We start from the raw sequence: 18210 nt of genomic DNA on the forward strand, positions 1-18210 counted from the left end.
ATACTTTGTCCAGTGCCGGACATAATTTTGAATTCCCTAGATGGTAACTACTACCACATCTAAAACAGTACATATTGTATGTTCTTGAGTCTGCTCTTTGCCACGTATTCATCCTTTGATCAGGTCTTTGCCACATATTTGTTCTCTGATCAGGTTTTTGCCATCTATTTCTGTATTCATTTTTAAACTGGTTATCATTCCTTGTATTACTAGTTTTCCCATATTTTCCTGAATCTTTAAATTTCTCATTTTCTTTATTTATAATTAGAATATCAGGTTTACTGTTGCTCTGTGAACGAATTTCATCTACAAATTTTTCAGAATGTTCTATTGACTTTGCAATTTCAATTGCTGCATTCAAGGTCATATCAGAAGTTGTCCATAGTCTTTGTTGTATCTTTTTGTTATTAGTACACATAAGAATCTGATCTCTTAAAACTTGATCGTAATTTATATGTTCGAAATCACATGTGACTGCTAATGCTCTCAATGTAGATACATAGTTATCAATAGACTCATCTGTTTGTTGTTTTCTTGAGTAAAATTTAAATCTTTCCATGACCATATTAATTTTTTTTCCATATCTAATAGCGAATTGTTTAGTAGCAATCTGATATACATTCAAATTAGAAGTGTCACTTAAAGGAGGTAGATTTTTAAATTCTTTAAGTGCTATTCCACCAAGACAGTGCTTTAATAAAGCTAATTTCCTTTCTGCTGTACAATCTTCTTCCTCTAAAACTTCCACATATGCTAAAAACATAGGTTCCCAAATGTCCCATTCAATAGGAGGATCGCCCTTACTGGCTAAAAATGAAGGAGGGGGTTGAATCCCAGTCATAGTTAATGAATAAACGATTTAAACAGTGAATGTAAATAAATATTTTACAATTGATATGTTTGTGACTCACAACTGTGTGTGCGAATCACAGAAGTCACTTACTGTTAATTTCCTTCTTGTAAATACTCCTCAAGGCAGATATATTCCACTTGTTCACAATCCTCAAGTCAATTGAAGGAATAAAGTGTTTCTTTTTTTTTTTTCTTTTTTTTTTTAAAAAACGATGATACCAAACAGTAACCAATAGAAGAAGCTCTTATAAATCTTCTTTTGTATTATCCAATGAGAAACATTATGAAGCATCCAATAGAAAATGCCAATGTAAAAATTTCCGAGTGAAACAACCAATGGGAACGTTTTGTGGAAAAAGAATGAAATTCTTCTGACAATGTACTCGTTGCACGCATGGAAACGTGTTCCTGATCGTCGCCAGTGTAATGTAAGCCAAGGAAACTCTCCAGAATAACAATGAAAACGAAATCCAATTAAATCGGTAAGCAGATCCTTTAATGTGCAGCCAGATGATCAGCGTACAATTTGAATGCCGTTTAACCGCTCGGCAATCCTATTTAAGAAACACATTCACATTCAAGCAACAACACAGACACGCGACACTAACCTTCATGCTCGCTACTACATTCAAAGAACAACATACAGACACGTGGCATAAATCTACATACACACCGCACGCGAACACAACGCGTGACATACACACATTCAAACCATTACACGATGCTTATTGTTTGTGAATGACGCGCGTGCGTTCCCGCGCGTCATTTCAAACAATAACCATATACTACAGTATATTTTCCTAAAATGTTAACTCCATCTCTTGGAAATTCCCACTGAACAAATAAACATTACTTTTTGACAACCAGCCACTAGCAGAAAGAAAGAACAAAACCACCCAAAATTTAATTGAGTAACTAAACAGCAATTAGAATATGCATGGAAGTAAAATAAAACAAGCATTTACAATGCAATGGTCTCGGCATCATTAAAGGTAGAGCTATTGGCATTGCTCATGACATTTTTTTTTTCTTTAAATCATAAATAAATGGCATTGTCATTTACATTGTCAATACACACCACTCTGCACTCAACTGCACTCACCTGCACTGCACTCAACTGCACTCACCTGCACTGCACTCAACTGCACTCACCAGCACTGCACTGCACTCACCTGCACTGCACTCAACTGCACTGCACTGCACTCAACTGCACTCACCTGCACTGCACTGCACTCAACTGCACTCACCTGCACTGCACTCACCTGCACTGCACTGCACTCACCTGCACTGCACTGCACTCACCTGCACTGCACTGCACTCACCTCTACTGCACTCACCTGCACTGCACTCACCTGCACTGCACTCACCTGCACTGCACTGCACTGCACTCACCTGCACTGCACTCACCTGCACTGCACTCACCTGCACTCACCTGCACTGCACTCACCTGCACTGCACTCACTTGCACTGCACTGCACTCACCTGCACTGCACTCACTTGCACTGCACTGCACTCACCTGCACTGCACTCACCTGCACTGCACTCACCTGCACTGCACTCACCTGCACTGCACTGCACTCACCTGCACTGCACTGAACTCACCTGCACTGCACTGCACTCACCTGCACTGCACTGAACTCACCTGCACTGCACTGCACTCACCTGCACTGCACTGCACTCACCTGCACTGCACTCACCTGCACTGCACTCACCTGCACTGCACTGCACTGCACTCACCTGCACTGCACTCACCTGCACTGCACTCACCTGCACTGCACGCACTGCATTCGCCTGCACTGCACTCACCTGCACTGCACTGCACTCACCTGCACTGCACTCACCTGCACTGCACTCACCTGCACTGCACTCACCTGCACTGCACTCACCTGCACTGCACTCACCTGCACTGCACTGCACTCACCTGCACTGCACTGCACTCACCTGCACTGCACTCACCTGCACTGCACTCACCTGCACTGCACTCACCTGCACTGCACTGCACTCACCTGCACTGCACTGCACTCACCTGCACTGCACTGCACTCACCTGCACTGCACTGCACTCACCTGCACTGCACTGCACTCACCTGCACTGCACTCACCTGCACTCCACTGCACTCACCTGCACTGCACTGCACTGCACTCACCTGCACTGCACTCACCTGCACTGCACTCACCTGCACTGCACTCACCTGCACTGCACTCACCTGCACTGCACTCACCTGCACTGCACTGCACTCACCTGCACTGCACTCGCTTGCACTGCACTCGCCTGCACTGCACTCACCTGCACTGCACTCACCTGCACTGCACTCACCTGCACTGCACTCACCTGCACTGCACTCACCTGCACTGCACTCACCTGCACTGCACTGCACTCACCTGCACTGCACTGCACTCACCTGCACTGCACTGCACTCACCTGCACTGCACTGCACTGCACTGCACACACCTGCACTGCACACACCTGCACTGCACTGCACTCTGCACTCACTACTCTGCACTCACTACTCTGCACTCTGCACTCACTACTCTGCACTCTGCACTCACTACTCTGCACTCTGCACTCACTACTCTGCACTCACTACTCTGCACTCACTACTCTGCACTCACTACTCTGCACTCACTACTCTGCACTCACTACTCTGCACTCACTACTCTGCACTCACTACTCTGCACTCACTACTCTGCACTCTGCACTCTGCACTCACCACTCTGCACTCACTACTCTGCACTCTGCACTCACCACTCTGCACTCACTACTCACTACTCTGCACTCACTACTCTGCACTCACTCTCACTACTCTGCACTCACTCTCACTACTCTGCACTCACTCTCACTACTCTGCACTCACTCTCACTACTCTGCACTCACTCTCACTACTCTGCACTCACTCTCACTACTCTGCACTCACTCTCACTACTCTGCACTCACTACTCTGAACTCACTACTCTGCACTCACTACTCTGCACTCACTACTCTGCACTCACTACTCTGCACTCACTACTCTGCACTCACTACTCTGCACTCACTACTCTGCACTCACTACTCTGCACTCACTACTCTGCATTCTGCACTCACTACTCTGCATTCTGCACTCACTACTCTGCACTCACTACTCTGCATTCTGCACTCACTACTCTGCACTCACTACTCTGCACACTCACTCTGCACTCACTACTCTGCACACACTCTGCACACTCTCTCTGCCCACTCACTCTGCACCCACTACTCTGCACTCACTACTCTGCACTCACTACTCTGCACTCACTACTCTGCACTCACTACTCTGCACTCACTACTCTGCACTCACTACTCTGCACTCACTACTCTGCACTCACTACTCACTACTCTGCACTCACTACTCACTACTCTGCACTCACTACTCTGCACTCACTACTCACTACTCTGCACTCACTACTCTGCACTCACTACTCTGCACTCACTACTCTGCACTCACTACTCTGCACTCACTACTCTGCACTCACTACTCACTACTCTGCACTCACTACTCTGCACTCACTACTCTGCACTCACTACTCTGCACTCACTCTCACTACTCTGCACTCACTCTCACTACTCTGCACTCACTCTCACTACTCTGCACTCACTCTCACTACTCTGCACTCACTACTCTGCACTCACTACTCTGCACTCACTACTCTGCACTCACTACTCTGCACTCACTACTCTGCACTCACTACTCACTACTCTGCACTCACTACTCTGCACTCACTACTCTGCACTCACTACTCTGCACTCACTACTCTGCACTCACTACTCTGCACTCACTACTCTGCACTCACTACTCTGCACTCACTACTCTGCACTCACTACTCTGCACTCACTACTCTGCACTCACTACTCACTACTCTGCACTCACTACTCACTACTCTGCACTCACTACTCTGCACTCACTAATCACTACTCTGCACTCACTACTCACTACTCTGCACTCACTACTCACTACTCTGCACTCACTACTCACTACTCTGCACCCACTACTCACTACTCTGCACTCTGCACTCACTACTCTGCGCACTCACGACTCTGCGCACTCACTACTCTGCGCACACTCCTCTGCACTCACTCCTCTGCACTCACTACTCTGCACACTCACTCTGCACTCACTACTCTGCACACACTCTGCACACTCTCTCTGCCCACTCACTCTGCACCCACTACTCTGCACCCACTACTCTGCACTCACTACTCTGCACTCACTACTCTGCACTCACTACTCTGCACTCACTACTCTGCACTCACTACTCTGCACTCACTACTCTGCACTCACTACTCTGCACTCACTACTCTGCACTCACTACTCTGCACTCACTACTCTGCACTCACTACTCTGCACTCTGCACACTCACTCTGCACTGTGCACACCACTGATATCATGGAATCTTCCACCACACTATCTAAAACTCTATAGTCCGAAGCATAATAGGCACAGAACCAAAAGAAGGGTAGATTGCTTAAAATAATCGTATTGTATTTATGAGAAGCAAAAGCGAGACTGTGAAATGTGCTGAATATCAGTTTGTTACGAATCAACAGAGTGGAGTTAGAGAACCAAGAAATAGTCATTTAGAATCCGGGTTAGAAGGAGTAGTAATCACAAGCTGAGGATCAACGGGCGCGAAACAGCGTGGTGGGCGCGCAGGAGACGCAGCGTGAGCGTGCACATCATCTGAAGATCGCCGGAGAAGACACCGAGTCTGCCTGCTGCCATGACTGACCCGCTGCGGAGGGAAAGAGCCCGGTGAGTGGGGGTAGAGGGGGGGGGCGGCAGAGAGGGAGTGGGCAGAGAGGGAGGGTGTGTGTGTGTGTGTGTGTGTGCGTGCGTGTGTCTGTCTGTGTGTGTGTCTGGTGTGTGCCTGCCTGCCTGCCTTTGTGTGTGCGCGTCCACAGACCCTGGTCGGCTCGTGCACCGCTCTGTACTTCCTTGCGAGCTTACTCGGCGACAATAGTTCTCGTTACCGAGACCTAAAAATAATCCTTGCACTTGTATGTCAATAGATGTGACATTTTCCAATTTTTTGCGCGTTGTGAATGGCACTAGAGCACTAATGACCAGGTAGAACTACTTGCTAACCACATTCTTGAGTGCAACTAATATGTGATTTGAAGGATAGAACCTCAGATTAAATTACCAGCAAATATTAACATGTACAAAATTCAAAACCTTAGGTGAGTAGGCTAGAAATCTTGCAATAGCCATTGTGTAATGGCTGGCCTTATGATATTTACACAAGTTAACGAGGCAACTAAAACTATACCCTTCAGCAATAAAGTAGTAAGCATAACTTTTCAACTGATTCACTGCCTAATGATTTTACTACATCAATCTTCAAATATGGTAAGGTTAAAGATTTCCAAAACCTCTTGTCAGATAATCAGTAAAGAGATGAAAACGAGAAAGGATCAGATTGTAGATCTATCCTCGAACAAGTTATGTACTTTCCGGGGCCACATGAATAAAAGCATGTTTCTTATAAATGTCTGCAGTTTATACTATGCTGCAGTCCTAAAAGATTTAAGAATTAATAGTTTACAATAAACGAAATGTTACATACCCAACCATACTTAAAGACAAGACAAACAAAAAACAAGTTGCACCAAGGTTTCATATGTTACATCAATTACGAACATCCCCAAAGCAAGGGCCCCATCAACATATTCCATATGTGCGAAAATGCAGAATTCGGGAATTATAAATTAAGGATATAAATGAAGACTGCATGCAGACACTGACTAGGGTGACTCAAGCATCAAATGCATAGATTATTCTATACTTTTTAAAGAGTGTATTAAATAATTTCAAATACTCACTTTTGCAGCCTTAGTAAATTTGGCTGCATTGTAATCACCTCCCATGCGCAATACATCTTCAGTACAATAAAAGAACTCTGAGAAACCATAGAACTCGCTGTTCTCATACAGCACTGGGGGCTGGTAGACTCCATTTAATGATGTTTGTGTTTCAGTGGTCCTGTTCATGAATGGCTGAATAACCTCCCGACATTGGCTGAAGTCTCCAGTACCCCGTAGGTACATGGTCTCCCCATTGAGCTTGATTTTATTTTCTGCATCCAAGGGCAGGCATGGGTCTAGGTAGGGGATGTCAAAAGACTTGCCAACTTGCTTCGCCAGCAATCTGCATGGAAGAAGGACAGTAAAAATTACTTCTACAAAACAAACACTAACATTGCTTTGGGAAGAAACGTGTTGATACTATCCTATGTCCGAATTTACTCATTGTCTATCAAGCTATTAGAAGGGGTACTCTGCATTGTAAAAATCCAACAAACAGTATTAGAGGTCTGGGCAGATATTCTTTATAGAGTAGTATAAGGAAACATTGTTTTTTATAAACAGTCCAGATAATAAATTGATGTGACTGTGTTACAAGACCCACAAAAACTACTGCCTTATTCGAGAATACAAAGTTATACTCACTAGCAATCATTAGAACTAACTAACAAAAGTCATGGACCTTAAAACATATTTGTATGTCTTGGTGGGTGAATAACTAATAGAATAAGCATGTCACCATTTAAAGCTCTCCACCAATACAAATACTAACAATAATTTCAGAACTGGATTTGGGAAGCCAACACTTTGTTTTAATTGCACAAAAAATAAGTATGCTCACTTTGTGAAATCACACAATATATTGCTTAATACAGGGGATCTTTGGGTGATATGAAGGAAAGTGCACATTTTCAGAAGCTTGTTTACCTGCGCCCTGTAAAGCTTTTTCATGACTGAACTGTGTTTACAATTGCACACACACAACATACCAATGATTTCTTTTATTTAAGTATGTACTTCGACACACACACATTTAATTTTTTCAAACTCACTCTGTGACCTTGCAGGTTTAAACTATATAGCAGTAACAGTGGAGTTAGAGCATTTTTTATATATCACAGGAGAAAGAACATTTTAACAGCATGCAACATGGTTGCAGTAAATTGACATGTTTTTGAGTGTTGTCACAGTTTGGTTACCACGTATATAACGGTCAGATATTATTATAAGGCTTATGCTGCAAGGCAGGTATTATAAGGTTAATATTGCAAGGACGTTGCATTGTGTCTAGTTTAAAAAGTTATCGGAAACAGAACGCCAAAAGGCAGCATAGCTAAGACACCATCTCTAAGATAGCCTAGCTCCCACAACCAAGTCAGCCTTCCCCAGAGACCACCAAGAAAACATGGGCTGATCACAAATTGCTTCATAAACAATACCAAAGAAGTTGTTCCAGGAGAATAGCCAAGGCTATTTATCCACCAACACCTGAACTGTACCAATATCCCCAGTATAACTAACTACCTTCAATAGTACTATGTGTGGTATTGCACTAAGTGTGTGGGTAAAGTACCTATTTATCCAACACTAAACGTTGACTGGACATTGAGTTATTGATTTCAAATGGTTGAATTATTGTGCACTGAGTTTTGACCTCACACGACCTGCCAGAGTAATGTTTCTGCTGCTCTACTTCACCCCCCAGAGGGTAAGTGCTATATGGAACTACTTGGTGCTTATTTTAGGATTCAATAGTAAAACCACCAGTGGTAAAAGTCTTTGATCGCACAATCTGAGTCCAGTAACCCCAATCTGCCCTTGGACACTTGAAAAAGTCCCCCCAGTCATTTATGCGCATTTGTATACAAATGTATAGAGAGAAGGAGCCCATAAAGGACTAATCAGAGTTTCTGTGACCTGCTTACCAAGGCCATCTTCCCCAGGTGGACACCATTAAATCCTGGCCTTCAAATCATATTATCAAAACAATAGCTGAATCAGTCAATAAATGTAGCACAGTTGTCTAGGTGTTCTCTTCATTACTATGTGATTGAACATTTCTGTTAATTGACGCTCACACATTTTCTGGTGCACTTAAATCCTTTGCACTTATGGAGCACCGGTGAAATTCCTTTGCTGACTTTTAGTAGATGCTTTCTTATTTTGCAATCTAAACATTACTAACCACTAAAAAAATACAAACTCACACCACCAATCACCAACTATATTATGTGCTTGCCCAAGTTGAGTCCCACAGTGTGGCCTAGATAAGCAACAAAGATAAAGTTGTACTCTACCGGTTTCTCTGCATTGTGTTGGTAAAAATGTATTCTTCATATCTCTGTCTTGCAGCATTGCCACCGAAGCCTAAGAACGTAGCCACATAAACCCGGTAGACATGCTCTGTCTGATGGGCATCACAGCCTAGGTTAAACTCAGCAAGCAGATTTTTTGCCACTTCTTCCTGTAGTAACCAAAAGATAAGCAGATGTTACAAAACAATGTAACAGGCACACTCCATTCCTTCATAACACTCGATCCTTATCGGCCAAATATGCCTGTAATTTATATTTCAACCCCTTTCTGGAGTGCATTAATAAAATCTATATGTGCAAAATGTCCATTCTCCACCTAAGACTATTATTGTTAACTCCAGGCTTGTGCAGTCAATAGACTGTGATCGGTTACTTTAGGACAGGTTAAAATGTTCCTAAGAATATTAAAGAAAGGAACATAATACAAAGCATGGTCCTTAGATTAAAAAGCACATTTTACCAAGAAATCTGTATCAGCTAGCAAAATGTTTTTCATTTGACTGTGCGTTGGTATTCAGACAGCTTCCTGCCATGTCTCACAGTTCAGTAATAACATGATACTGGAAGGGAACTGGACAAGTGGCAGTAAAAATATGTGACAAAAGCAAATGTCACACAATGCTTTTAGGCCATACATGCCAAAATAGTTTAATTCAGTTTTTTAATTTGTAAGTGAATATGATGAGATGTTAAGTTTGCAGTTTCAGGACATGATAATCTTTAAAAAAAATAAAGTGAATGGGTTCGATTGCAGACAACTGAAAAAAGGAGGCATAACTGCAAAAGGGATTGCAACTATTAAATTATCACTTCACTTCTCCTTATGAAAAAAGTGATCTCAATTGAATGAAAAGTGCTTGAATCTTTGGTACTCTTAGTTGTAATATGCTGAAATGGCATCTGAGCTGCTTCTGTGTGCAGCCACTTTTCTGGTGATTTAGCATTTCTGAAAGGAGTTCAGTATACAACAGGCATAGAGAATGGTGTTTTGTCAATGTCCAGGGTTTCATTAATCTTGCTTGGGGCAAAATCTGCCTGCGAGACTGATTCTTAACATTGCAACCTGGTTTTAATAATTCTCAAAATTTTTAATGCACCAATATGCGTATGAGTATGACTTATCTTCGCATTTGTGTAATATGTTGCTGCAGACTTTTAGTATGTATTTATAGTATTATTACGGCAATGGCCTTTTAATAATCTTAGTTGGTCCTTGTTCACGAGAACAATTTAGATTTTTCACAGCCTACTGGGCAGAAAATCTGGATTTTATTAAAGACACGGAGGCTAAGATTATGCAATCTCCTTTATTGCTTAGCTCACAGCAGCAACCATGAAAGGTTCTAGAACTATAATAAACATTCCAGATAGGTATATAGTCCATGTGCACATAGTGGTCTTCCTTCTTTGTGCAGCGAACAAGATAACTTATACAAATAACTTAAAGAACATTGAAGGAATAAACTTGAAGCCATAGAACTTGAAGACATCGCAGCAAGCTTGTGGAGAAATTAATCTGCAAAATAGAAATAACAAGGATAAGAGAAAAAAAATCACATCCCAGGGTGGGAGCAAAAGAGGTGGGATAATCTTAGCCTCCGTGTCTTTAATAAAATCCAGTTTTTCTGCCCAGCAGGCTGTGAAAAATCTAAATTTTATGGCATGACACGGAGGTCAATATTATGCAAGTTCAAAGTGTGTTCAAAACATTATCAATTACATTTGATACAGGTTTAAAAGTAACATCTTTTGAAAATACATTCGTTCGACCAATCCGCAGCCCTAAGGATATCTTGCAGGCCACCCCCCAAAATAAAAGCCTTTGAAGCTGAAGCACCTCTAAGAGAATGAGCGCCAAAAATTGAAACATCGATCCCAGCTTCTTTCATGACGTCCTTAACCCATCTAGCTAAGGTGGGAGAGGAAACTGCTCTATGAGGATACTTATGGGAAATGATCAGTTGATCTACAGAACCTCTTAGACCTAAAGTCCTTCTCTCATACTCCAACAGGCAACGCACCACACACAAGATTTCATTCTGAGGGAAAAAGGGATAAAAAAAACAGATGTTGACATAGTTTTAGTCCGTCTTTTAATGAAAAAGCAAACACCTTCAGGTTGAAAAGCCCTACTAGAGAGATCTAAGGCCTTTACGTCTGAAGTACGTCTGAAGGAAACGAGGCACAGTAAAACAGTCAATTTATAGGACAGTTTTTTTAAAGAGAGAGAAGAGTTCTCGCCCCAAGAGGAAACAAGTCTGAGAACATCTCTCACGTCCCAGAGAGCAGAGTACTTAGGTTGAGGAGGATTTAAAACACGCATACTCCTCATAAGTTTTTTGGTCAAAAGGTTTTGGCCTACGGAGGTACCATCTTGCAAGCAGTGACCTGCTGCAATTGCCGATCTATAAACGTTAACGGTACGATAAGCTAGACCCGAAGCGAAAATTTCTGTCAAGAAATTAATAACTTGAACTACATCAGCTGAAATGGGATCGTAACCCCGAAGGCACCAGCAAACCCATTTACGCCAAGCCCATCTATAGGCTTTTCTGGTACCAGGGGCCCATGATTCTGACATGAGTCTGAAAGCGCCCTCCGAAAGTCCTGGGATCTGCCACTGTCTCCTGAAATCTTCCAGGCCATCAGACCCAGGATGCCCTGAAGAACTAGTGGGTGGCACTCCCCGTGAGGTCCTGTCAGTAATTCCTCGAAAGTGGGGATGAGGATTGGAAAATCCACACTCATTTCTAGAAGGATGGGGAACCATGCCTGAGATTTCCAGAGAGGGATTATTACTACTACAGATTCTCTGTTCTTCCGTATCTGAACGAGGAGGCGTGGGAGCATTGCAAAAGGTGGGAATGCATAGGGTCTCAGACCAAGCCAGTTCTGAAAAAATGCGTCTATTCCCAAGGCCAGAGGGTCCGGCCTCCAGCTGAAAAACTTGGGTAGTTGAGAATTGAGACGGTCCGCAAAAAGGTCTATTCCGAAGGGATCCCAGCGAGATTGAATCGCAAGAAAAACTTTCCTGTCTAGTCTCCAGTTGCTTGAATCTACAAAGTTCCTGGAGAACTAGTCTGCTACCCCATTGTTCAGCCCCGGAATATGTTCGGCAAGAACCGAGATGCATTTGTTGAGGCAGTAAGTCCCAAAACTCTTGCCCAAGTCCGAGAGGCCTTTCGAATGAGGGCCTCCCATTTTGTTCACGTATCTCACTGCGGATACATTGTCCATAAGAAGCATGACTGAGCATTTCATCAGGTCTTTGGTGAAGCTCTGGATAGCAAAGGATCCCGCCAGAAGTTCCAGGCAGTTGATGTGCAGGTTCTTCTCCTGTGGGGTCCAAAGTCCCCCTGTTGAGGAATTGCCGCACGTTGCGCCCCAACCCTCTAGGCTCGCGTCCGAGTGAATAACTAGGTCCGGTTCTTCTCCGAAGATTGCTCTGCCGTTCCAGGCTTCTGCATTCTTCAACCACCAAATTATCTCTTTCCTGGAATCTGTGTCCAGGCAAACCATTTGAGAATAAGATGAATTTACCCTGAGGGCCTTGGCCTTGAGTCTCTGTAGTGCCTGATAATGTAGGGGACCCGGATATATCGCTTAGATAGTTGAGGACAGTAGGCCCAGTATTCTTGCTAAGGACTTTAGAGGAAAGGTGCAAATTTTTAGTGCTTTCCTTAGTACTTTTCTGAGTTTCCTGAGCTTGTCTCCGGGCAGTTTCAATTCCACTTGGAGAGTATCCACCGAAAAACCCAAGAACTGAGTGACCTGGGTTGGAGACGTAGAGGATTTCTTTGTGTTTATCACAAAACCTAGGTGTTCCAGAAGATTTATTGCGAGGGTAGTGTGTTGTGAAGCGACTTCTCTGGATTAGGCCATTATCAAGATGTCGTCTAAGTATAGAATTAGTCTGACCCCTTTGTTTCTTAACCATCCTGCTATCGGGTGGAGTACCTTGGTGAAGCACCAAGGGGCCAATGAGAGACCGAATGGGAGGCTGCAAAACTGCCAAAGTTTGCCCTCCCAGAAGAATTGGAGGAATTTCTGGTGAGGGGGCCAGATCGGGATTGTAAGATACGCGTCTTTGACATCCAGGCGAGTAAGCCAGTCGCCCTTTCTCAATACATCTCTGAGAAGGTGAATTCCCTCCATTTTGAAATGGCGGTAGATAACCCACTGGTTTAGCTCTTTGAGATTTATGACGGGTCTCATTTTTTTGTCTTTCTTCTATACCAGAAAGACGTTGCTGACAAAGCCAATCTCTTCTCCCTCCCGAATTGCACCCTTTAAAAAAAGGTCTTTGACTTCTTGGGATACTAAAGCGGAGTCTTTCTGTGAGAAACGTATTTCTTGTGGGAGAGTTCTTTGGACAGGAGAGTCGATAAACTCTATTTTGTATCCCCTCACGGTGTCTAGTACCCAAGGGTCCTGACTCACCATAGTCCAGTTCCCAGAGAAAAGGGCTAGTCTCCCGCCCACCTTTATAGGGGTATCTGAAAGGTCTTTGGAGGTTCTTACCGGTAGAGAAGCTTCTTCCTCTCCTTTCACCTCTGAAGCCTCTTCCTCTGAACCTTTGTCTCTGGGGAAAGAAGGATGACTGGTACCCATATCCGGACTGAAAGGATCTTCCTCCACGTCCTCCAAAGGGTCTTGATGAAGAATTTCCACGGCCGGGGAATCGACCCCGCATCCTCCCGGCCCGTGAAAAAACTCAGTTATTAAAAACCCTCTTGATATCTTTTTGGGACTTCTGGATGGAGTTAAAAGCTCCCACGTACTTTGCCATTTCCTTGATAAAGTCTTCTCCGAAGAGAAGGCCTTGAGATGATGCACCCCCTTCTTTTGTGGCAAGTTCGGTCAATTTCGGGTCGATCTTTAAGAGTACGCTCTTACGTCTTTCATTAGAAAGTGCGGTATTCGCGTTGCCTAGGAGGCAGATCGCCCTTTGTGCCCATTGGGGCAGTTCTCTTGGGTCGATGGGAGTATCAGATACATCAATCAATCAAGCATGCCATTTGTATAGCGCACTACTCACCCGGGAGGGTCTCAAGGCGCTTGGGGGGAGGGGTATACTACTGCTCAAGCAGCCAGGTCTTGAGTTGTTTCCTGAAGGCGAGATGGTCCTGGGTCAGCTGAAGGTGGATGGGGAGGGAGTTCCAAGTCTTGGCAGCCAGGTAAGAGAAGGATCTTCCTCCGGCGGTGGCTCTACGGATGCGTGGTACGGCGGCGAGGCTGGTGGACCGTAGCTGGCGGGTGGGCGTGTAGAAGGTCAGGCGGTCGTTGAGGTACTTGGGGCCCAGGTCGTGGAGAGACTTGTGTGCGTGGGTGAGGAGCCGGAACGTGATCCTCTTGTCGACGGGGAGCCAGTGCAGGTTCCTCAGGTGGCTGGAGATGTGGCTGCGTCGGGGGACATCCAGGATGAGTCGGGCGGAGGCGTTCTGGATGCGCTGGAGTCTTTTCTGTAGCTTGGCTGTGGTTCCGGCGTAGAGGGCGTTTCCGTAGTCCAGTCGGCTGGTGACGAGTGCCTGGGTGACAGTCTTCCTGGTCTCGGTCGGGATCCAGCGGAAGATCTTGCGAAGCATATGCAGGGTGTTGAAGCACGATGAGGAGACGGCGTTGACTTGTCTGGTCATCGAGAGGGAGGGGTCCAGGATGATACGCTCCTTCCGCCAGCTCGAACATTTTAGTGAGTGGACCCGTGATGTCTAGCAGCCTGTCCTGGCAGGATTTCAGGCCCTTATCTAGTCCCCTCCTGGGATCCTTGCCCGTCTTGGCAATGAAAGCCACCACTTTACTATCTAGTTCAGGGGTCAAAGCAATTTTGTCAGGAAGGGAGGGTCGGGGAAATTCGGATCTCAGGCGAGCCCTTACTTCTTTTGGCATTTCTTTACGGAACCAAAAGGAAAGATATTCGCCAATATGTTGTGACAGGGTCCATTCTGGCGAGAGGGGGTGTTTAATAAGTAGAGGGTCGAACATGTGTTCCCCAAAGGGGTCAAGTATTCCCATTCTGGACCCAGAGGCCTCAGATGCCTCACCCAAACTCTCTCTGATTTCACCTTCTTCTTCATCTGAGTTAAAGTCTAAGGAATAAGAAAGGTTTATCTCGTCTTGCGATCCATCGTCACTATCGATGGGAATAGGAAGGTTTGGGCCTTTAGACTGCCCATCCCGTGTGCCCGAGGCATCATTATTGTCACCGCCAGAGTGTGAGTTCAGTAGACCAGAGTTGGAGCTCTTAGACTTTTTGGCACCATCAGTAGGGTTATTGTAAATTTGCCTTTTTCTCTGGATAGAAATAGCCTTTGAAGAGTCCCCTTGAGCTCTTTTTTGTTGCCAACCTGGTTTTGCGAGTAATTCTAATTTTTTATGTATGGTCTCGTCCAAATACCCCATCACTTTGTCCAGGGCTTTGTTAATAAGTCCCTCTAATTTGTCTTCCATAGTGGAGCTTGAAGGATCTGAAGCCATGGTAAAAGAGTAGATGTGTTAGTTGTGGTAGGTAAAAGCTAACTGTCAGAAACAGGAAAGTTGGTGACAAAATGGAGGTGAGTAGTCATGGAAACAAACTCAGATGCCAAGTGGCTTTCCTTTAATGTAAGATAGTCCTTACTCTGTTTCCCAGGTTGTTAATTATGTTCTTGTTCTTTTATAATGTACTTTCCTCTAAAAGAAAAGTAGTCCTATCTCTATTTCCATGTACTGAAGGGTCTTTGTCGCTAGTTCTCTAAAATCAGTGAGGCTCCTAGAGCGTTTGTCTTTTCTCCTTTTTTTTTTATTGGGAAGAAGAACGAGCGTTACAGAAGATTACAGAAGATTAGGTGTGCGGAGATGATCAGCGTGGTAAGCGCGTGTTTCTACTTTGTTTTTAGCCCGTGTATTCATGCCGGTAAAAGTGATCGTGGATCGCGTCTCCATGGAAACCCATCGCGGCCCTGTCACGCAGCAGAAGGGGCCGCGCTGTCATGGAGACGCGTGCAGCAGAGTTGGAAGTACGGGGCCGGCGTTCAAATGACGCTTGTCCCGAGAAGTACGGGGCTGGCATTCAAACGACGCCGGTCCCGAGTGGTTTACTCCTTTGGCCTGAAGTGGCCAAGGGAGTAGAGAGATGACAAAATTTGGGAGCAGAGCTAGGAGCGGTTCCGCTCGTTACAGTAGTATTAGATAGATAGATAGATAATGAGCCCGCGATTGGGTGGACAAAAGGGTTATTCTAATCATGTAAATAAAGAACAGCACTCGAGAGAGAGGCAGAGAGGGCGGACATAGGAGGGTATTGAAAGGGACCCTGAAAATCGATTGAAGAGAGTGTCCAGGTAATAATCAGAAAATCTTAGATAAAATACCGTTTCAGAGGGGGGCGTGGCTTGGACGGCGTTGGAAATGGCCGCCTAGCTCGTTCGCTGCGATGCAGGAGAGCGGACCTTCAGCCCTAAAGGACGAAATATCGTAGCCACGATAGTGGGAGTGGAAGGATTTCCCTCCAGACTGCCTGGAGCACTCTCGGTGTAACTTTGTACACTCAGCACCCAACGGAAACACCCATACCGCAACCCGACAACCCACGAGAAGTGATGTGCGGAGGTTCGGCGCTAAGGGACACCCACCACGTGGCGTAAGACGGAATCCGCCAGGGAATCAGCGGAAGCGCACACGGCAAGGAGGTGAGCCCAGATGTTTGCGCACAGTGTCGGCTGAATATCGGCAGCATTTGTAGCCCTTCAGAGTGAACGCTTCAGATTTTTCCGCCCCGGAGCCCGGCAGCTCGCCTGACTTAAAGATGGCCGCCCGCTACCTAACTCGCGCCTAGAGCGCTGGAAAAAATAACGTCCCACTGCCAATAAGAAGCGTTTTACCTTGCAAAAACGAAGTGGCTGCCCTACACCCTCAAAATAAAGCCCCACAGGAAAGGGGATATCTCCCCCCATCAGCGACTGGCCTGTAAATTGAACATGATCATTACCAATAGCGCCTGACTTAAAAATGGCGTCCGTTTGTGTTCATTTTGTCATTTTCCGGCGCGAAAGTTTGAGGATTATAGGAAATATATGAAAGGTTGATGGAAAAGCTTGTCTTCTACAGCCTAAAGCTATGAAATACTGAACTCTACCACATACACACGCATGGCACTACCTTTTCTCAACACTGCTACGTCTACAATTGTTCTGGTGAAAGGAGCCATAATTCTGGTGTAAACACTCTGTTAAACTCTGTTAAGCTCTGTTAAAGCCTCTGTGCCATTCTGAGATGTACTAGCCTACCTCACAACGCAACAGGTAGCCAAAGCCCTAAAGCAAAAGATTGAGCCCTCCTCGGGAAGCCACCGACAGCATCAGCCAGTACCCCATTACCTCACAGACCTTCTGGTAGTACGGAAACGAAACCCCTCAACATGGCGGACAGAGACGAGAAGAAGAACGCAAAAAAAGTAAAACCGGCACCCTCTCTGTCAGATTCCCCCATCAAGGCAAAGTCAGACGTCAACAGTACCCTAGAAGTGATCCTGATAAAACTGGCAGAAGTACACGATCTAGCAAAATCAACCAAATCCAATACTGACGCTATGCAATTGGAGCTCACTGCAATTAGAGCCGACATGAGCTCGGTCCACAAAAGCATAGATGAAGCGGAGCAAAGGATTAGCGACTTGGAAGATAAGACCAAAAATGCCTCCGCATCCATGCGGCAAATTCAGGGATCAACGGACCAGCTCAGACGCCAGGTATCAGAGTTGGAAGACAGAAACAGGAGGGGAAATGTGCGCATTTTTGGAATCCCGGAAAATGCAGAGAAAGACGCGAATTCCTGTGTGGACTTTTTAGAAGCTTGGATCCCGAAAATAACAGGGATTTCCTTCCACCACGAGTTTGAACTCGACAGAGCCCATAGGGTGCCGAGCTATATCCCTCATGGCTACAGAGGTCCGCGCCCACTGATCTGCAAACCATTAAGGCATCAACATACAGAAGCTATACTGCAGTTCGCGCGGCGAAACCATAAAATCACTTGGGAGGGCCACACTATAACTTTCACCCAAGACTACTCGAAAGACACGCTTGAAATCAGGAAGGGCTTCCTGGCACAAAGAGAAAGACTAAGATCGAAAGGAATTCAATACTCTTTCGCCGGCCCGGCGAAATTCAAAATCACCATTCAAGGCAAACCGAAATTCTTCACGAGCCCAAACGCATTAGCGCAATTCATTGGAGACTCCACTTCACAA

General features: G+C 45.0%; 1 protein-coding gene across 5 annotated transcripts in view; it reads right to left on the reverse strand.

Annotated features, from left to right (window-relative positions):
* Positions 1 to 18210, reverse strand: part of ENTPD4 (ectonucleoside triphosphate diphosphohydrolase 4) — a 326547-nt gene that overhangs the window by 143773 nt on the left and 164564 nt on the right. For all 5 annotated transcript variants that reach the window (XM_078666557.1, XM_078666559.1, XM_078666558.1 and 2 more), the window contains exons 9-10: positions 8967 to 9133; positions 6688 to 7012 (exon numbers count right to left, since the gene is read on the reverse strand). In XM_078666557.1, the coding sequence (XP_078522683.1) occupies positions 6688 to 7012; positions 8967 to 9133 (492 nt within the window). The remainder of the gene's footprint in view (positions 1 to 6687; positions 7013 to 8966; positions 9134 to 18210) is intronic.

Source organism: Lissotriton helveticus, chromosome 11 (assembly GCF_964261635.1).
Source record: "Lissotriton helveticus chromosome 11, aLisHel1.1, whole genome shotgun sequence".
NCBI classification, from domain to species: domain Eukaryota; kingdom Metazoa; phylum Chordata; class Amphibia; order Caudata; family Salamandridae; genus Lissotriton; species Lissotriton helveticus.